Source organism: Lepus europaeus, chromosome 18 (assembly GCF_033115175.1).
Source record: "Lepus europaeus isolate LE1 chromosome 18, mLepTim1.pri, whole genome shotgun sequence".
In the NCBI taxonomy this organism is placed as follows: domain Eukaryota; kingdom Metazoa; phylum Chordata; class Mammalia; order Lagomorpha; family Leporidae; genus Lepus; species Lepus europaeus.
Window position 1 is genome coordinate 53,289,570 of NC_084844.1, and position 14,185 is coordinate 53,303,754.

The window sequence follows — 14,185 nt, forward strand, 5'->3', positions numbered from 1 at the left end:
AGAATGGGGACAGAAACAAAGGCAGAACTCTACAGCAAGATATTTTTGCCATGCCCATATTTCATCTACACTAGATATGCCTCATGTGTTTCTTTTTATCAACTCACTACAATTTTTCTGGCTTATACAACTTACCTGAATCAGGAAATTTTATATCACTGTGAAAGCACAAATTTCCTATGCTGGTCATTTTTATATCTATCACATACTGAGATATACTACTATTAAAATGTAAGATGTTTGGGATTGGCATTGTGTATAGCAGGTAAAGTCACTGCCTGTGACACCAGTATCCTATGGGCAATGGTTCATGTCCTGGCTTCTCTGCAGTGGAAGATGGCCCAACAGTTCAGGCCCCTGCCAGCTACATGGGAGACCCAAATGACGCTCCAGGCTTCAACCTGGCCCAGCACCGGCCACTGCAGTCATCTGGGGAGCGCATCAGTAGATGGAAGAGTCTGTCTGTCCCTCTTTGAAAATAAAATTTTAAAAAAATAAAATGTAGGATGTTTCCCTATGTGTTACCTTCGATAAGCCTGCCCAACACACTTCCAGAAATTCTGCAGGGGTAGGAGGATGGAGTGCTTCAAAAGATTCATGGAAAACGGAATTAAAAGTTAACGGACATTTCCTACGAACTTTTCAAGGCCCCCTTTTACATGAAGAGTTTCCATCACCAGGTTGCCAGCACTGGAACGAGACTAATTGTTATCAGAGTGCTCCGCAAATGGTTTGAGAGGCTCTGGAGAGACGCTGAATGGAGCACCAGCAATGCAAACTTCCTTCTTGGAAGCCTGCCGTAAAAAAACCTCTTCAAGAGAGGAGTGGAGCCACAGCTGCGTGGGTAACTCCACGTACATTTCTCCACGTGAGTGTGGCTGACATGCGCTAACAGCTGACGAGACACAGTGAACACTTCCATGAATTTGCCTTCCGTTGCCATTCTAACAGACTGTCACAAGCTTAGTACAGGTTGGGTAGGCCTTGTTCTAGATACCCGAGAACCCAAGGACTCTGGGTAATTTGACTTTGGAATATTTGCACATGTGTAATGAAGTGTCTTGGGGATGGGATCCAAATCTAAGAAATTCATTTATGTTTTATGTACATCTTATACACATTGCCTGAAGATAACTTTATGCCATTTTTTTTTAAAGATTTACTTATTTATTTGAAAGTCAGAGTTACAGAGAGAGAAGGAGAGGCAGAGAGAAAGAGGTCTTCCATCCACTGGTTCACTCACAGTTGGCTGCAATGGCCAGAGCTGCGCCAATCTGAAGCCAAGAGCTTCTTCTGGGTCTCCCATGTGGGTGCAGGGGCCCAAGGACTTGGACCATCTTCTACTGCTTTCCCAGGCCATAGCAGAGAGCCGGATTGGAAGTGGAGCAGCTGGGACTCGAACTGGCATGCCGGCACTGCAGGTGGTGGCTTTACCTGCTATGCCACAGCGCTGGCCCTGATATGCCATGTTTTTTAAAATAATTTTGTGCATGAAACAAATGCATACAATGAACCATCAGAAAGCCAAGGTGCAGTCACCCACAGGCACAACCAGTTTTGTTTTCAGAGTTCGGAGCATTTTAGATTTCAGATTACAGATACGCAACATTTACGTTAAAAACAGCAGCTTCATTCCCTTCCAGCTCCGGGGATCAGAAGTCCGAGGTCCATGGCAACCGGCTGACACCAAGGCCCCCCCAGAGGCTCCTGCAGTGCTTCCTCCGTGTCTCCAGTTTCCAGAGCTTCATTCCTTATATCCCTCGGCCTACGGCCCCTTCCTGCAGCCCCAAAGCCAGCAGAACAGCACGCTGCTTCAGTCACTGCCTCGCCAACTCTCCCTGCGTTGTAAGGCCGCTGGTGATGGCTTTCGGGGCCCACCCACATCATCTCCCCATCTCAATAGCTCTAACGGCACCCATCTGGAAAGCCTGTTTTGCCATATAAGGCAACAGGCACAGATCACAGGGATCAAAATGCGGTACCTTTGGGGTCATGTTCAGCTTACCACGTTACTTTTCAAAACTTGCAGCAGGAAAACTGAGCTGAGCAGCTCTAACAGATTCATCATTCACTGTGTGTGTGTGTGTGTGTGTGTGTGTGATCTTTTCCATCTTTTAAGAGAGCAATCATATGTCCTAATTCTTTCAAAGGACATGCTGGTCTCCTCAATACCAGTGTCAGTGCTACTGAGACAAGTGGTTCCCTCATCACCCTAGTTCCCAGTGTGGCATGTGACACAGTGAGGAGAGGCCTGCCTGGGCCCACTGTGTCCCCCCCCTCTCCCCAGGAAAGCATGGAGAGAAAAACCTCAATGATACAATGTGTTGAGCACTTTCAGGCAAGACTAAGAGACTGACTCCCCTCTGTAAGACATCCTATGTTGGAGCTGGCACTGTGGTGGATAAGGTTAAGCTGCCATCTGCAGTGCAGGCATCCCATATGGGCACCGGTTCGAGTCCCGGCTGCTCCACTTTCCACCCAGCTCCCTACTGATGCATCTGAGATAGCAGTAGAAGTCCTTGGGCCCCTGTCACCCACATGGGAGACCTGGAAGAAGCTCCTGGCTCCTGGCTTCAGCCTGGCTCAGTCCTGGCTGTTGTAGCCACTTAGGGAGTGAACCAGCAGATGAAGATCTCTCTCTCTCTCTGCCTTTCAAATAAACAAATCTTTAAAAACAAACAAAAGACTTCCTATGTTCACCAGCATCCACAGTCAAGCGAACTGCTACCTCAAGAGTAGTAATCTCTTTTTGGAAAATGCCTCACAACATTTTCTCATTCACCAAACACAAAGCAAACATTTTTGCATCACTCCAGTTAGCTACAGTGATTGTAGTTTCTGGGGAAAAAAACATGTTAGGATGATTTCTGTTACCCGATTCAAATGCATTAATTTAGCAAACACCATCTATCAGCCATGAGAGCCGGGCGCTGGGGATGCAACAGTGAACAGAACGGGCGTCTACACTCAAGGAGCTGCCAGGGCAGTGAAGACAGAGGAGTATGTGTTAATTAGCGAGTGATGAATGCCGGGGCTGGGGAGATGCAGCGTTCTGGGGAAACATGTAGAGGGGAAAGAGTTCCAGAGACAATGACCTCCCAACCTGAACCGATGCCAAAAGGACAACCCCGGGTTGGCCAAGGCGAGCTCCGAGTTGGGGGGTGGGGAGGAGGGGAAGGCAGGAGAGAGGGGGATGTTCCAGGCAATGGACACACCTCAGCGCAGCGTCAGAGGCCAGGTGCAGCTGAAGAACCTGAAGTGGGCGGGTGCAGCTGGGGGTGCAATCCCAGCGAGAGGGAAGGCTGTGAGTCCATCACGGGGAGTAGGCCTGGACTGTACCAGGAAGGCAACGGGGAGCCACTCGACAATGTGATCAGGTCCACGTTCCACAAAGGTGGAGGGAGGCTGGGAGGAGTGGAAGACATGAGGCCAAGTCTCCGGCTGCTGCGGTAGTCCCGACAGACGTGAGCGTGGCCCGGACGTGGACAGATCCCAGTGAGCTTCAGGAGATGGATAGGCTCTGGGGACTCAGCTATGCCGAGTGTGGAAGGAGGACCTGAGCAGATGGGACGGGGAAGTGCAGGGCCCGGCCTGTGCTACATGTGTGCATGTACCTAAGTAAAAAGTGAATAACGGAATTAACTCTCAAAGGTGCACGGGCTGCTTTATGGTGTTAATGTGGAAAAGTAAAGCAGATGGTCACTCAGAGATAAAATGAGAGACAGAGGATTGATCCACAAAGTCTAACTCACCAGGAAGAGCTGCAGAACGAAAAAATGGGGGAAGACAAATGGAAGGTAATCACAGGAGGATTCTTGAGGCCGGTGCTGTGGCATAGCAGGTCGAGCCACCGCCTGCAATGCCAGCATCCCATATGGGCGCCGGTTCGAGTACTGGCTGCTCTACTTCCCATCCAGCTCTCTGCTATGGCCTGGGAAAGCAAAAGATGGCCCAAGTCCTTGCGCCCTTGCACCCACATGGGAGACCTGGAACAATCTCCTGGCTCCTCGCTTCAGATCTGCACAGCTCCGGCTGTTGCAGCCACGTGGGGAGTGAACCAGCAGATGGAAGACCTCTCTCTCTCTCTCTCTCTCTCTCTCTCTCTCTCTAATTCTGCCTTTCAAATAAAATAAATAAATCTTTTAAGGGGGGGGTTCTCAATTATAATGGACCATAAGCACCCAGCACAATGAATGAAAACATGCTAATATCACGCATGCTGATAAAATTCCACAACAGCAGTGTTAAATAAAACATACTAAAAGGTCGTGGAGAGAGAGGGTTGACGACTTGTAAAGCAGCAGGCATCATACTGAAAAACAACTATCAGGGCACTGAAAGCAGGACGCCCGGTGGCAGTGGGGAGCGCTCACACGGAGATCCAGGTAAAGAACTGGGTAGGGAACCTGATTCCCAAGATTAAGACAGAGAAAGCCGGGAGCCTGGGAAGTCCTGTTCTGGAAAGCAAAGGAAGTGCTCCCACCTTGACAGACACGCCAGGAGGACTGACCGACTTGGGATACGTCAGCCTCAGAAACCGCACGTGCTGGCGGAGACCTGCTCGTGGGGGCTCCCCGTCCCGTCGGAAGCCGGCTGGAGCTGGGTCTCAGGACACCCACTCTGCTCCGGTCAGCCCTGGCTCATCCGCTGGTTTTGTTTTGGGGGTTCTCTTTGAAGAAGCCCCAGCGCCACAGCTCTGGGTTCTGAACAGCATCTGGGTGGTCTGTCCTGACCTCTGTGCCCACCTTGAACTGCAGGGCAGCAGGAGGGGGTCTCCGTGGTTCAGAGTCCCTCTCTCCCTCCCCATGGATTCTCGCTGAATTGCTAATCCTTCTCACCAGGCGTGGTCACTGGCCCACGAACAGGGCAAGGACTGGTATCAGTCAGGCCCTTTCTAACTCTAGGAGAGAGATGATTCGGCTCTCTGGCTTCACGGTTCAGCTCTTAGAACAATGCACGTTGTTCCTAAGGTTTTGGTACTTGGGTCCAACACGGCTTGGCTAGCCCTTAACGCTAGCCTGTCATTTCCCAAAGAACAACTCAGGAGTTCTGTAAATCGCATGGGGGTATTTGCAACAGACATGCTACCATTTCTCAGCTCCTGGGCTCCTCGTGACACACCCGCATCACAAGGAAGACCCACGGGGTGCTGCAGTCCCATTCGGACCACTCACAGCTGGAAGGGCTTTTTTATTTATTTATTTTTTCAGCTGAACAAAAGACAGAGAGGCTGGTTACAGTCTCTGCTGGGATCCTTCCTTCCTTAGAGAGTCTCCATTCCCAGGAAAGCCAATGGCTGATGCTGCCCTGTCCCCAGGCGATGAGAAAACCACCGCAGAGCTCAGTCCCTCTCTGGGAGGCCACCGCAGAGCAGACCCAGCTTATGTTGGCAACTGCTAGAAAAAGACCTCATGTTTGTCTGCGTAGCCATCCGGGTTTGGAAGGCAGATGGGGAGCAGGGAGACGGGGAGGAGGGCGCGTGAGGGCTGCTGGGGTTATGACGTGGGATTAGGAGCCTCTCTAACCCTGACGTTCTGGGTGAATGCACACAGCTATGCCATGGTTCTTCTGGACAGACGTGAGGTTTGCATGTGTGACACGAGCATACCAAAGGCCACCTGCAAGTGCAGAACTAAACATGTTCTCCCGGCATATTCAACAGGCGCTTGGCTTTTCTAGCTTTGGAGCATGTTGTAATCATCTGAGGAGTTTAAAAAAAAAATTAATGGTGCCTGGACCCCATCCTCAGAGATTCTGCTTTACTTGGCATAAGGGACTCAGGCAGACAAGAACCATGGTCCCCTCAAAGGTGTCCATGTCCCGGTCCCTGCAGCCTGTGAATGTGGGAGGTTACATGGCCAAGGGTTGTTAAGGGTGTAGACAGAACTACGGTTGCTAATCAGCTGACTTGGAAGAGATTATCCTGGGTGGGCCCTATGCAATCTCAAGGGTCCCTAAGAGTGGACACACCTGAGGACAACTCGATCCATCGACTGTGTTTGGCTTTGAGAATGCAGGCTGGGGCCGCGAGCAACCAGAGGCAGCAAAGCGGTGAACGCGGCTCCCCCCAGGCCTTGGTTTTAGCCCAGTGAGGCCCATGTCAGATGCCCGACTCACTGAAGTGCCAAATGTTAACTCTATGTTGTATTAAGCCACTACAGCTAGGGTCATTTTATATATATATATGTCATATATATAGTAGCCTAAAAATATAACATGGGTGCAGCCAGGGCTTTGGGAGTTTCATAAAGCTCCCCGGGTGGTTCTAATATACTGAGAAAGATGACATCCACGAAGGTAGCAGGAAGGCTGGATAGAAAGACGCAATGACGTGTTGCTCATGTGGCCAAGCATTGGGTGATCTCAGACCACCACGGGATGAGGCACCGTCAATTCTGAGCCATGCCTCCCCACCCACCCACCCACACACACAGCATGGCCTACCTAGGCATATCACAGGACGGCGTCTTGCTCCATCATTCTGGGGGCCAGATTCTGAGCTGGCCTGATCCACTCAACAGGTTATATCTCCTAGTGATAAGGAATTATTTTACACCCGATAGGCAGATTTTCTATAAAGTTTAACCAGCAGTGTCTTTTCAAGGAAGGAACTGGCCAATGGTGCTATCCTGTGCAGCTACATGAACTGGAAACTTTGTATTGGTGGCATCAGAAGGGCCCAACTGTGCCCTCTATGCTCAAACTATTAGGATTGTAAAGAGAGGGGTGTCTCCACTTTAGTAATCCGTGTATTAGTGATAGATCATGGACCGCATTTACTCACGGTAAATCAGTGGAATATGAGGGAACCAAAGAACGCATTCCTTGGAGGAAGGCAGCACCTGTCACTCAGTTTACCCAGGAGTGAGCACCCATCCATCCCTGGGCCATCAACACTCGCCCAGCCATGGTGACAACTTTTTTGTACTGTTACCCAAAGCTAAAACCTTATAGCCTTTTGCTATTCCCCCACCACCCACCCACCCACCCACCCACTCAACTCACAGTCTGTTTTTTCCCCTCTCTCTTGTGTTGCTTAGGGAGGAAGCTGCAGTTAAGAGGAAAAGCTGTCACGTTCGAAACAGAAGACCCCCAGTTTGGATTTCAGCTCCGTCACTCACAGACACTCAAGCCACCCTGAGCACGGTCTCTGACACATGACCAGGACGTCGCCTTGGTGATGCTGTGCAGGGGGTGAAATGGGGCGACGTGGAGAAAGGTGCCAAGCACACAGCTCTCCAGATGCCAGCATCCCCGAAACGCGCCTGCTCCTGGGCTGTCACCCAGCACCCGGTGCTAAAGATTCTCCCAGCTCTTCTCTGGTCCTCGACCTCCGACGGCTGACTCAACACTTCCTCTCTCTGTGGACTTGGGCTCTTCACGCCGACTGGTGCCCCTGGTAATTTCCCCAACCTACCCCTAACAGTTAAAGCACTGCAAGTCCTTTGAGCCCATCCTTTCTTCTCCATTCCTACTCTTTTTTTTTTTTTTTTTAACAGGCAGAGTAGACAGAGAGACAGAGACAGACAGAAAGGTCTTCCTTTACCATTGGTTCACCCTCCAATGGCCGCTGCGGCCGGCGCACCGCACTGATCTGAAGCCAGGAGCCAAGTGCTTCCTCCTGGTCTCCCATGCAGGTGCAGGGCCCAAGCACTTGGGCCATGCTCCACTGCACTCCTGGGCCACAGCAGAGAGCTGGAATGGAAGAGGAGCAACCGGAACAGAATCCGGTGCCCCGACCGGGACTAGAACCCGGGGTACCAGCGCCGCAGGCAGAGGATTAGCCTAGTGAGCCACAGCGCTGGCCATTCCTACTCTTGTTTAGGCTCTTGTCCCCTTCACACCACACACCTCAAGCACAAGGTCCTTCCAAGGGGTCTCCACATCTTATTTATCATTTAAAAAGCAGAGAGATGTGGCTGGCGCTGTGGCGTACCTGGTAAAGCCACTGCCTGTGGCACCGGCATCCCACATGGGTACTGGCTCGAGTCTTGGCTGCTCCCCTTCCGATCCAGCTCTCTGCTAATGTGCCTGGGACAGCAGTGGAAGATGGCCCAAGTCCAGGGGCCTCTGCACTCATGTGGGAGACCAGGAAGAAGCTCCTGGCTTCCGACCAGCCTCACTCTAGCCATTGTGGCCATCAGGGGAGTGAACCAGCAGATAGAAGCTCTCTCTTTAAAAAAAAAAAAAAAACTTAAAAAAAAAAAAAAAAGGCTGAAAGCGTGCATACACACACCCATCTGCTGGTTCACTCCCCAAATGCTTGCAACAGCCAGAAGCCAGGAACTCCATCCAGGTCTCCCAGGAGGGTGGCAGGAGCCCAATCACCTGAGCCACACTGCTGCCTCCCTGGATCCACATGAGCAGGAACCTGGAATCAGAAGCCAGAGCCAGGATTGAACCCAGGCGCTCTGATGGGAAATGCTGGCACCCTAACCAGCGTCATAACTGCTAGGCCAAACACCCCCCCCCCACCCACACACACACACATCTTAAAGTGCCAGCTCTCCCAACCCACCCTGCTCCTGGTGGGCAAGTCAATCCTTCTCTAACTAGATCTGGCACATCAAACCCCAGACAAAGATCTTCAAACAGCCTGGTATCTGTGACTGAAGGAGGGTGCACGCGCGGGTGTGGAGATGATGTGAGGGCCACGCGGCCTTGTCACGCCCCACCTCTGAGCACGGAGCAGCTTCCCGCCATCGCCACACAGAAGACAAGCTCTCGGGGGTTAACCCATCACAAAGGAAAGGATTTCTAAAAGCAGCTACTGAGAACTGGAAATGGCTTTATCAGATTTCTTTACATGGTATTTAATAACCGCAGTCTACACTGGTCACGAGCAACCCTGGAGTGCATCGAACCGGAGCAGGCCACCGACACTAAACCATACGCGTGTGACGCTACGTCATCCAACAGAGTTGCGAATTCACTGTTTACACCAAACGGCAAACCTAGCCCAGCGCGGACTCGCTCTTACCGTTCTGTTCATCCAGTTCATTGCCGATCTCCCGCCCCATCTGCTTCTGGCGACTTATGATAGAGGAGAGAGCATCAAGGCCCGCGTCCTGCTCTGGAAGACAGAAAAAAAATCACTCACTAAAAACCACAGGAAAACAAATGAAAGCCCAACGATAGACCCAGGCACCCACCACGGCTCACTACATGATAAAGGGAACATTTTTAAATCAGGAAACGGGAGATGAAAACAGCACTACTGGAACAAAATAAAGAAAACAATTAAATGCTTTCCATAATTAGGTTTTACATATGAAAAATAAGATTTGACTTCATAAACTTTAAGTTTTCTGATACTTAATAAAGAACACACACAGTAAGACTTAACATCCTAATTTGTAAAAGACTTATTTATTTGAAAGGCAGGGTGACAGAGAGGGACGGAGACAGAGATCTTCCAACTGCTGGTTCACTCCCTAAATCGCTACAACAGCCAGGGCTGAGCCAGCCCAAGGCCAGGAGCTCTGTCCTGGTCTCCCACATGGGTGGCAGGGGCTCAAACACTTGATTCATCTTCTGCTGCTTTCCCGGGGCGCATCAGCAGGCAGCTGGATGGGAAGTGGAGCAGCTGGGACTAGAACCAGCACTCCCATATGGGATGCTGGCATCTTAAGTGGCAGCTTAACCCGCTGCGCCATGACACTGGTCCCAATGCCTAATTTCTTTTTTTTTTTTTTTTAATGGGCAAAGGATACAGACAAGAAATTCACAAAAGAATTTATCACTGCTAATTCTTCAATCACACAGATCAACAGGCAATAATAAGGATTTTTTGTTTATAGCTTGCCGTTTTGGCAAGGTTTTGATCCATAAGATCGACTCAAGAAAGAAGAACCAGAAGCTCTCTAGCACTGTATCCTAGCAGCGTAAGCTCGATTTACCCACTGAAATCCGCCCCAAGGACAGGCTGCCCTCCCAATGCCAAGCCCTCTAGGAATGGCTGGAAGGGAAGACGTGGGTAGCGGGCAGTGACGCATACAAAGCCACTCCCTGCCCCTCAGCTCCAAGTCCACCACTTCTGGTTACTCCACTGCTCCCGCCTGCTATCCTGGTGTCTCCTGCAGTAGCCACTTGGTCAACATCCGGCGACTTGTGCCAACCTTCCCCGACCTGGGGCAGCTCTACGACAGTCTCTGGTGAGACGCCCACCCACAGACGGTTTTGCCTGGCACCCTGGACAGCCAGCACAGCAGCTCAGTTGCTTCTCTAAAATCTGGTGAACCTCAGCTGGGCCTGCTCTCAGGCTGAGAGTCGGCAATGGCACCTCGGACCTGCCGTGGCTGTATCCTCTATGGTTCGCTTCTGCTCAGGCCTCACACTCTAATCCCCTGTTATACTTCATCATTCTTACAGTAAACTTTCCCTCTCGAATTTCTCTCTCCTGGTGGGGCTCAGGGTGACAAATTTATAATGGTGAAAAATGAGGAACTACCTGAATGCCCAGACGCAGGGATTTGTTTGAAAATTTATAGTTTATCCACATGGTAAACATTAAAAATCGTATCACTCATCTATATTCCGATGCTGAAAAGTTCAAGATACATTAAGGGGGAGGGACAATGCATAATAAAATAGTTTGAGGGTATTTCAAAGAGTTAATGGAAAATGAACTAAAAACAACAATTTGGTACAATTTTTTGAAACCCATTAATATGAGGCATATTCAAAAAGTTCATGGATAATACATATTATGAAAAAATGTGCATGGATTTCAATGTCTTGCACCAAAATAAACTTTTAATTTGAATTTCCACAGGCCTTTTTTGTTTTTAAAGATTTATTTGAAAGAGTTACACAGAGAAAGAAGGAGAGGCAGAGAGAGAGAGAAAGAGAGAGAGGTCTTCTATCCGCTGGTTTACCCTCCAATTGGCTGCAATAGCAGGAGCTGCACCAATCCGGAGCCAGGAGCCAGGAGCTTCCTCCAGGTAAGGGGTCTCTTTCCCCCTTTGCTCAAGTGCATTGAGAGGACCCCTCTGAGGCTCTAGGGAGTCTTCTCACCCAAGCAATATTCCAGATGAAGATAACACTATGCCAGCTGCAGCTCCATCTGCTCCTGGGATTTCTGAATGACTGTTTTTAGCCTATCTAGGGAAGTGGAAATCACAAAGATCTTAACTCAAGACCACATTGACATTTGTGCGTGCTTTTTTTCCAGTCTTTCTCTGGAATTAAACTATCACACATAGCTCTTTAATTCATGTGGGATTTGAACTAATGCTGTGAGGGAAGGACTCCTTAGTGACATTTTTAGATACTAGTTACTTAAAAAAAAAAAAACTAGACAGATGACATGCTATCTCTAGGGATCGTTCCAAAGGACTATTTTTTATAGCAAAATCACTTTATAACGAGATCCTTTGGTCGTCGATAACAACCTCCTGGATGGCCTCCAAGATAAATCTATCATCACCCTAGTGTTGGCCAACATTGCAGTGGAATCCTAAATGCATGTGAGGGATAATCTATGTGTAAGACTGAGCATCGAGGGTCAGTGTGAACAAGCAGAACTCAAAAGGGGAAAGGACATTCCTCCAGCGGTGCCAACTGGGAAAAGGATCGTCAGTGCTGAGACAGCTCTATCTAGCAGAGATACAGATTATGAACAAAGATGACCTACATCACGCTCTTGTCCCTCAAACTTATTACCAGACTTCACCACCCAAAGGTCACCTCTCTGAGGCAGGTCAGAAGAGGACGACTGAAAACTTCTGTTCCACTCCATTGATTTCTATTGCACTTCCTGAACGTGCTTAAGTGCAGCAATACATTTTCATCCCATAATCCAAAGACGTAGAAGAGCAAGAAAATCATGACGCTGTGAAGGTCATAGTTGTCCTTTTTTTTTTTTTTTTTTGGACAGGCAGAGTGGACAGTGAGAGAGAGAGACAGAGAGAAAGGTCTTCCTTTTCCGTTGGTTTATCCCACAAATGGCCGCTGTGGCTGGCGCACCGCACTGATCCGAAGCCAGGAGCCAGGTGCTTCTCCTGGTCTCCCATGCGGGTGCAGGGCCCAAGGACTTGGGCCATCCTCCACTGCACTCCTGGGCCACAGCAGAGAGATGGCCTGGAAGAGGGGCAACCGGGACAGAATCCGGCGCCCCAACTGGGACTAGAACCCAGGGTGCTGGCACCACAGGCGGAGGATTAGCCTATTGAGCCGCAGCGCTGGCAAAGGTCATAATAATTGTGGCAATGACATGAGCTCCTCCAAGTCCTTGAGCAAAGGGAGGTGGTAATGGCTACCTTGGAGACAATGATCTCTCTCTCTGCCACTCTGCCTTTCAAATAAATAAAACTTTAAAACAAAGCTGCTATACTGCAAAGACACAGATATCCATAACCATGCAGACAGGATGGTCAGCAAGACTTCTATGATGTCCTAAGGAGAGTTCACTACTGTAACCTGCTCTACTCTATCACATCAGCCACTGGGGTGTCACGATAGGTCATTTGCAACCTACCTTATTCTATTAATCACTCGATTTTACAGTGGTATGGATTTTTAAACAAGGGCTGCTCACGGTGGCCTCCCCAGGGACATCAGTGTCCCAATCCCCGGAGCCTGAGAATGGTATCTTACGTGGCAAAAGAGATGTTACAGAAAGGATTAAGGTTAAGGAATCGGAGATGGGAGATTAGCCTGTACTGTACAAGAGGGCTTCAGAATGTCTGTAGAAAATGGAATTAAATGAGAGCTTGCTGGCAGGTACTTGGCCTGGCAGTCAGGATGCACATGGCCCGTCTCACAGTGCCTGAGCAGGATACCCAGCTCTGCTCCTAGCTCCAGCTTCCTGCGAATGAGGATCCTGGGAGGCAGCGCTGATGGCTCAAGTGCCTGCCACTCACAGGAGAGACCTGGACTGGAAGCACAGCTCCAGCTGCAGCCGAGGGCCCTTGAGGGCTTTTGGGGGCAGTGAACCAGCAGATGCGAGCTCTCTGCCCTCTCTGTCTCCCAAATAAATCAGAGTCCACAGCTTTTTCATAGTACGTACTTTCCATGAACTTATGAAGACCCTGCACATGATCCAGGAAGGCCCCACATGATTAGTCATGAACAGCTAAGACCCCTTCCCAGCTGCTGTCAGAGGCAGGCATGAAGACGGGGGAAAGGGATGCAACCTCCTGGCTCTGGACGTGGACGGAGGGGACCGTCAGCCGAGGGACATGGGCCGCCCTGGAACCTGGGAAAGGCAATGAAATGGATTCTCCAGGAAGGAATCTGTCCCTGCCAGCACCTAGATCTGCACCGTGGGAGGCCTCCATTGAACTCTTGACCTACGGAACCGGTAAGACCACGGATACGTGGTTAAAGTTACCCACGGCAATATTACCCACGGCAATAAAAAAAAAATGAATAAAATCATGTCCTGAAAAATCCCTTTGGAACAATTAGGTGTTTGGACACTTCCTATCTTTAGTCATTCAGGAAAAGCATCCTCTAAGTAAATATCATATAACCGTGGGAGGGCCGTCTGATGGCCGCAGATGAAAAACAAAGGGACAGTCAGTGTAACACTCTCTTGCCAAGGACAACAGACTCGATTCTGACCAAGTCACTAAACCTGACCACCAACTTACAGAAAACATGGGAGGCAGAGGAATGCGCTCAGCTACGTATGGGGGTACAGGTCTGCAGAATGGGAAACTACTAGGCAATGAGCCTCTCTCTTCAACAAAGAAAATGAAGACTTGAAAAAGGACAGGACAGGCTGCCTGCTTGCGACGCGTGGGTTACCTTCTGATCCTGAACTGCACACTCTGAGATGAAATATCATGGGGCAATCGGGAAAGCTTGCATGCTGACTGGGTACCTGGAGATGGTAAGGAATGACTGTGCACTTGTAGGGATGGTAATGGCATTGAGATTGTATCTTATAAAAATAGTCTGTGTGGCTGGCGCTGCGGCTCACTAGGCTAATCCTCCACCTGCGGCGCCAGCACACTGGGTTCTAGTCCTGGTCGGGGCGCCGGATTCTGTCCCGGTTGCTCCTCTTTCAGGCCAGCTCTCTGCTGTGGCCCGGGAGTGCAGTGGAGTGCTTGGGCCCTGCACCTACATGGGAGACCAGGAGGAAGCACCTGGCTCCTGGCTTCGGATTGGCGTAGTTCCGGCCATAGTGGCCATTTGTGGGGTGAACCAACGGAAAAAGAAGACTTTTCTCTCTGTCTCT

The 14,185-nt window shown here is 49.9% G+C and overlaps 1 protein-coding gene across 1 annotated transcript in view; it reads right to left on the reverse strand.

The window, feature by feature from the left end:
* Nucleotides 1-14,185, reverse strand: part of STX8 (syntaxin 8) — a 295,947-nt gene that overhangs the window by 211,158 nt on the left and 70,604 nt on the right. Inside the window, exon 6 of the mRNA XM_062216055.1 lies at nt 8,981-9,073. Coding sequence (XP_062072039.1) covers nt 8,981-9,073 — 93 coding nt within the window. The remainder of the gene's footprint in view (nt 1-8,980; nt 9,074-14,185) is intronic.